Source organism: Gadus morhua, chromosome 9 (genome assembly GCF_902167405.1).
Source record: "Gadus morhua chromosome 9, gadMor3.0, whole genome shotgun sequence".
NCBI classification, from domain to species: Eukaryota; Metazoa; Chordata; class Actinopteri; order Gadiformes; family Gadidae; genus Gadus; species Gadus morhua.
In genome coordinates this window covers 941,026-948,378 of record NC_044056.1, presented here as the reverse complement: position 1 = coordinate 948,378, position 7,353 = coordinate 941,026, and the positions used below count along the sequence as shown (strand labels likewise).

The window sequence follows — 7,353 nt, the reverse complement described above, 5'->3', positions numbered from 1 at the left end:
CCGCCCCCCCCCCCCCTCTACCTTCTTCCTTTCCTCTCTCTCTCTCTCTCTCTCTCTCTCTCTCTCTCTCTCTCTCTCTCTCTCTCTCTCTCTCCCCCTCTCTCTCTCTCTCTCTCTCTCTCTCTCTCTCTCTCTCTCTCTCTCTCTCTCTCTCTCTCTCTCTCTCTCTCGTTCTCTCTTCCAAAAAAAGATACCAGAACTAGAAAGGCCTACTCAAAACACCCAAACCAAAGCACGACTCCTTCTGACTTGGGGAGCAATAAACACACACACACACACACACACACACACACACACACACACACACACAAACACACAAAAGCAAACACTCACACCAAAGCACAGGTGTACAAAGACACACACTCGCACACACACACAGCACAAGCAGTTGCTACTTTCACACTCACAGACAGCAACAGGGACTCACAGTCACCTGATGGCTTTTAATGAATTCTAGCATCACAGACACCTCTCACACACACCTGGCGTGACACTCAGCTCCCTTGCTAGCTTAGCCTTTCCCCAGTGGGCCAGATTCAAAAACAAAACTCCAGTAAGGTTAACAGTCCCTCGTTCAATATGTACAGTCGGATCACCGAAAGGACAAGAGATCATGAAACACCGCCTGGGAAAGCGCAAGCAGCTTCCACAAAGTCCACAAATCCAGCTCCGCGTCCAGATCCAGTACTTTTTACCAAACTTTACCTTTTTTCCTTCAAGAGCGGCTCTCAACTTCCATTACATGGTACCGGGAATGAAAACTCCAGAGGGAATCCCACCGTGTTGGAGAAGCTGTGGAGGTGACCTCCCAGTGAGCGTCCCGGGGTGAGAGCAGACCGGATACGACCAGACACCGTAGGAGTGGAGGTCCTGTAGGACCACAGAGCAGTAATGCCTTGTTGCTCGCTAAGCTAGGAGCCCTCTTCCCCCCTCCCTCCCTCCCTCCCTCCCTCTATCTCTCTCCCTCTCCTCCTCCTCCTCCTCCTCCTCCTCCACCTCCTCGTGCCCCGCTGGGCTTAACTCTGTTTCTGACAGGAGTGCACGTCACTCTCCCACAAAGCCGCTTTGAGAGAGTTAATGCAGGACGGCAGGGGGTGAACAGGAGGAGCAAAGGGTCAAGATGCTGCTTACATATGCTGGAGAGTTAACCTGAGAAAGTGTGTGTGTGTGTGTGTGTGTGTGTGTGTGTGTGTGTGTGTGTGTGTGTGTGTGTGTGTGTGTGTGTGTGTGTGTGTGTGTGTGTGTGTGTGTGTGTGTGTGTGTGTGTGCTGAAGGAGACAGAACGCGAGACAAACAAAGCTAATTCTCATGAGGCGTCAGGTCCCCAGAGTCAAAGTAAGGTGTGTGTATGTGTCTTTGTGTGCGTGTTGGGGTGTTTGTTTGTGTGTGTGTGTGTGTGTGTGTGTGGATATAAATTATAAATAACTTGTTTGTTATGATGCTGTTGTTTGCAACCCATGCAATATGGGGTCTAGAAACAGAAATGTAATACTGTAATACCACAAACACCACCTAGGAAAAAAATAAGCAACAGAGAATTACCACGGGTTTACAAGCTAGCCCTACAGTGCATCAGTCTATAAAAAGATGATCAAAATGTACATTATCTGAGTGTTTTGTAGTTACACTGCTATATATAGACCTGGATTAGATCATAAATGAGTGAAAGCCAGACGTGAGTATCACTCTGAGCAGTTGGAGCTAGTGAGTTAGTGCGTTGCTAGGGATACCCCTAACAACATCACCTGCAGGTGACTGACGGACTGCTTGTGACAGTTACTGAGGGATTGAACCAGAAAAGCCTCTTAGCCTGTCTCTATCTCTCTCTACCTCCTCTCTGTCACTCTCTGCCTCTCTTTCTATATCTCTCCACCCCCCTTCTCTCCCTCCCTCCCTCCCTCTCTCTGTTCTTTTTACTTTCTCTCCCTTCCAATAGGTAGAATGAACAGTAGTTGGAGTTAATATTTATATATATTATTTTAAATAGTTAAATTTAGGTGTGAGGTCTGTTACAATCGGTTAGGGATTGCTGTAATTAAAGTGACAATGAGGATGTGTGTAATAGTAGTGCATCACTAGAAACAGGAACACTCACCACAACACTAACCACACTACTAAATACTAACTGCTATAAAAATCGGTAAATCCCCTCCTCTCTTTGCAATACTGCCATCTAGTGGCTAATTTAGACAGTACATCATTTTTTTATCCGAACACCCAGTTTAACAGAGGCGTCATTACCGTAGGACAACACACGTGTCAATCATCACATTAAATATGGGTCTTTTAATAATTGCAAGGGTAGGAGACTAAACCAATGAAGAATGTAAAATTACATGAAGAGGGTTTATTTGTCCCTAAAAACATTTAAAAAAAAAACACAACAGAAAGCATTACACACTTAGTGAAGATGGTCAGTCCATAATGTTCAAAGGAAAATTGGTTCCCAGAAAATCCACAATCTCCCTGGTGGTAAATGAGGCACTGGACATTACAAAAGGCTATGGTGTACGAAAAATGTATATACACCTCAGGGATAAGTACTCTGGCATCAGTAGTGCAAGGGTGAAAGAAACCTTGGACCGCTCAAGGAGGTACCAGCTCCACAAGGCCTCATTCTGCAACAAGCCTGCACCTAAACCTATCATTGCCAAAGCTGTTCAGGATCGTCACCAGGTGGACCTTGTTGACATGGGCGAATGGAGGGTTAAGTATGGCAGAGTCACTTATAGGTACATCCTGACGTTAATAGATGTGTTTAGTCGATATGTATGGCTTAGCGGTCCCCAACCCCCGGTCCGCGGACCGGTACCTGTCCGTGGGTCATTTGGTACCGGTCCGCAGAGAAAGATTATTTATTTATTTTAATTTTTTTTATTTTTATTCACTTCGCAATACTGTCACTCTTTTACATGCCATAAGTCTATATGCAGTTGTTAGATTGCATATAACATGTTTGCATTTTTGGCAACCTCTGCGCAACATAACCCAACCACCCCCCCCCCCTGCCCTTCCAAAGGCACGACTCTTGTTTCAGGCTGAACAAATGTGAATTTAGATGGACCTACTCTCCCTTTCATTCAAGCAATTCAGGAAGCAGAGATACAGAGTGTCTCAATCTGTCCCTCTGTCTGATACTGAACCTGCCTTTCTGTCTGATGCCGAACCTGCCTCTTTCTGGCAGGTTCGGCATCAGGGTTAGGGTTAGGGTTAACCCTAACCCTATTCTTGATGTTGATAGTCTCTGTACAAATGTGTTTGCTCAACCATTTTGTTGTGAGCCCTGTAAAAATTGTTTTCTCGACCGTTTTGTTGTGAGCCCTGTATGTTTCTAGCTTGCTTGGTTGCAGCCATATAAACACCTTTGTTTCCATGGGTGTTTTGCTGTTCGTCCGTCTCGTCCCCCAGATACAGACTGAATCCCCGAATCCAGGTTCTTGTTTATTTAGATTATTATGTTGGCCAACACTCTCACACTGATTGTTCTGTTCAACCTAAGATAAAACAATTATAATCTAGGATATAAATTCTCCCCGTCAACTATAAAAAGGATGGCTTTATGTTTATTGCAATACAAATACACCATTTTAAAAATGTATAACCTTGCCTACACTTTATGAACATTTACTTCGGACATGGCTCCACGCATTCGCCGGCTTCTTTGAAAACAAATGCACATGGCTCGCGTAGAAGTGCATGGGGAAGGGTCGTCAACGAGTTGTTACGACAGTGTTGTAAAATATCTACTACGAAGCTGTAGGGGGCGCTGTGTAGAGAAATGTGCGTGCCAAAACCAAGAAAACAGCGAAGAAATTCCCGAAGTTGCATAGTTTTAGTTTTCCCGAAGTTGCATTGCTTTAATTGGCGTAACAACATGACCAACATTCTGAAACATCCTTTAACATCCACATTTGACTCAAACAATGTTAGGCTTACAGCCGATTTAAATAGTTGCGAAATAATGTTCTTGTTGTTCATTTACTTGTTTGTTACTCTGTCCGTTCTGTTTGATATTGTGGAAAGGATATTAGTGAATGATAAAGAGCATGGTGCATTTTAAATGGCATCACTTTTTGTCTTGTGTCCTCATTTTTATTAAAACAATTCTTAAAACACAGCTTCAGTCATTGAGGGCAAAAATATGCCCAAGGATAGGCCCAGATTTTTTTTATTTCGTTTTAAAAAATCAAGAGTAGGCCTGATTTGACTAATGGGCTTTGCATCCTTTCCTTCAGCCCTTGCAAACAATTTCAAAGACATGTTGCCCACCAGCTTTCAAAGTACAATGCTGCCCCTGGTGGATTTGTACACATTTTATTCACGTAATTATCCCTCCCTACTATTTTGTAGTTCACCAAAACACCCTGAAACAACTTGAGTCTCATATACTTATGCCACCGTATGCAATCTACATTGCAAGCAGGCCAATGGAAACCAAGCGCACAGTCCTTCCTCCCTCACTTTAAAAACCACAAGCCGCCACTGGTTGAAACCGATTCTTGATGATGCAAATCAAAATATCCCTGGATGTCATTCACAGAGGCCACACCCTGGAAAATAAGGTTGCTTCCTCTATCAGCTGTTACGTGGGAACATACCAAAACAACATAATATGTAACCAGGCTCGTTCGGCTGCATATCATTAACCATGGCGGACTGGCTTGAAGATTAGGACTGAGCTGCATCTCACACGACATTAAAAAAAAAAGCCAATCCAGGACGGTTTCTCCCTCCAGAAGTGGTTTCTTTTAAACCACGTGTTGACTATTAGTGTGTCAGGGCCACACCTCTTGGTAAGTAAAGAGCTTCATCAGGCAGGTAGCTCTTTACTTACCCTCTCCTTTAGCTGACGCCTACAACCAAATGGACTTCTAAAGCATTAATACTGAAGCAACAACAAAATGTAAGTGCTGCACGGCCAAGTGCATTTATGATGGAAGAATATCTGATGGAATTATATATAATTAAATATTGTTATTGAATTATAGACCATATTGCATATTGTACAGTGTTAAAAATGATAAATAGTGTTTTTAAAAAGGTCAAGGTTGAACAACACCATCACTAACCAGTTTTTCGTACTTTTAAAGGTGTGCCCTGGAATCTAAAGTGATTGAAGATATTAAAAAGGCCCTGGAAAAAAATGACACGGACTCGGCTGCATTAATAACCCAAAAATATTTAGGAGATATAAATAATATTTCACTGAACATTGCTGTCACAGGAGAAAGTGGAGTTGGAAAGTCCACCTTTGTTAATGCCTTCAGGGGGATAGACAACAGAGATGAGGGAGCGGCCCCTACAGGTGTTGTGGAAACGACCATGAAGCCTGAGCCTTACCCACATCCAAGACACCCCAATGTTACATTATGGGATCTCCCGGGAGTTGGAACCACCAAATTCCCAGCTGATCAGTACCTGAAGTACGTTGAGTTTGAAAAGTTTGATTTTTTCATCATCGTATCAGCTGATCGCCTCAGTGAGAATGATGCCAAGCTGGCTCAGGAGATCAAGAAAATTGGCAGGAAGTTCTACTTTGTTCGCTCTAAGATTGACAACAATCTAAGTGATGCAAAAAGGAGCCAGAGGGAGTACGATGAAGAAAAGACACTTCAGGAAATCAGGGAAAACTGCATTCAAGGTTGGCTTTTTCGTTGTCACTGAATTCTTTCATAATATTTTACACAATGTTTCATACAAAAATTTAAAATAACAATGCAGTCAAAGCCGTTTCTATCTGAGCCTCAGTACAGTCTGATAAAGTACAGTTTAAACACGTATTCCGACACGCCTTTCTAACCGCATTAAGTTCAACCTGTATTCCATTTTCCAACAGGACTTGAAAAACAGGGTGTTGCGTCTCCTCAGGTCTTCCTGGTGTCTAGTTTTCATCTCCATTTGTACGACTTCCCCGCCCTCCAGGACACCATGGAGAGAGAGCTTCCCTCACACAAGAGAGACTTTCTGATCTTAGTCCTTCCCAACATCTGCAAAAGCACAATTTACAAGAAGAAAGAGGTTTTCCGTTCACGAATAAAGTACTATGCTATTTTGTCTGCATTTGTAGCAGCTGTACCTATCCCAGGGCTTTCCATTGCTGCAGATTCAAGCATTGTGGCTAAAGTTCTACAGGACTATTTGAATGGGTTGGGTCTAGATGAAAAATCGTTGGAGAAAGTTTCCAATGCTACAAAAAGGTCTTTGTCGGATGTAAGGGCAGGGATGAAATGTCTTTGTTCTGGACAGAATGTAACTAAGGAGCATGTTAATTCAATGCTTAAGCATTCTGTATATCCCACTGTGTTGGTAGCAGCAGAGGAAGGTTCCAGAATGTTACCTGTACTGAAAATCCCGATAGCGGCTCTGCTTTCTTTCACTTCCATTTACAGGGTTTTGACTTCTACTCTTGAAAGCCTATCTGTTGACGCAGAAAATGTTCTGATGGAGGCATTGGACATTAAGTAATGTCAGGTAATGGTCATGCCTTTAGCGATCAGGACCAATGAACAATTCAGCTGAACAATGAAGGTTTAAAATATGCAAATGGTGGAAAAAGTTATTAAATAAAAGGATATAGAAAATGTGTTTGTTCATGTCTTATGAGTTTCTTTTAAGTACTTGTGAAAAATGACATTGTTAAAATGATTGGTTAAACATTGGTTGGAATGGCCATGACATGTCCAGGCTTGTATCTCTCACAGCAGAGCTTACAGGGCTGGTGCCCAGGGAGAGCTCACTGAACGGAAAGGGCAATGGTAATATTAAGAAATGATATTTACAAGACATAACCTGACATAACAGTCACTCATTGAGAGGAGCCTTGCAACAAAAACAGCTTCTCTAATGGATTACATTATGCATTACAGAAACATTTCACTTAAAGGTCTGTGTTTCTCTTTCATCTCGTCGATAGCATAATACGTTGAAATTACTTGTTGTACATGTTGGGACAACTGTCTTTCTATTCCAGTACCAGGGCCGGGTTCATATCGGGTGAAGAGTATCCATCGGAATGATATATTGATATTGTATATTATATGTTGTAAGGGGTTCCCAGTAGAGCCACCCCCCCCCCCCCCCCCCCCATAATGTATGAATGAATAGATGAATGTGTCATAACCGTCATGCCAAAGAGCAGAGAACGGAGGTTGAATTAAACCGGTTTATTGCAGGGAGGACGAGAGCAGTAGGGAACAAACAGGAGGTGGACAGGCAAGGATGGACTACAGGCAGGCAGGGCAGAGATGATGACTGGAGATGGATGGCAGGAGTGCAAGTCGAACAGGTGTAGAGCCGGGGAGAACAAGGGAACACCTTGCCCAAAGGGGGAGGCAGAGCATCTGCTGGGTAACG

The 7,353-nt window shown here is 43.2% G+C and overlaps 1 protein-coding gene across 1 annotated transcript; it reads left to right on the top strand.

Moving 5' to 3' along the window:
- The first annotated feature begins 2,517 nt into the window (after positions 1–2,517).
- Positions 2,518–6,574, top strand: LOC115550735 (interferon-inducible GTPase 5-like). The gene is made up of 3 exons (XM_030366018.1): positions 2,518–2,711; positions 5,091–5,641; positions 5,837–6,574. The coding sequence occupies exons 1-3, from the start codon at positions 2,518–2,520 to the stop codon at positions 6,463–6,465; spliced, it is 1,374 nt and encodes a 457-aa protein (XP_030221878.1). The 3' UTR covers positions 6,466–6,574.
- The last annotated feature ends 779 nt before the right edge of the window (positions 6,575–7,353 follow it).

Coding starts and splice junctions, on each gene's coding strand:
- LOC115550735 (XM_030366018.1), top strand. CDS start 2,518: ATGTATATACACCTCAGGGATAAGTACTCTGGCATCAGTAGTGCAAGG. Junction 2,712..5,090: donor ATGGGCGAATGGAGGGTTAA/GTATGGCAGAGT, acceptor GTACTTTTAAAG/GTGTGCCCTGGAATCTAAAG. Junction 5,642..5,836: donor CAGGGAAAACTGCATTCAAG/GTTGGCTTTTTC, acceptor ATTTTCCAACAG/GACTTGAAAAACAGGGTGTT.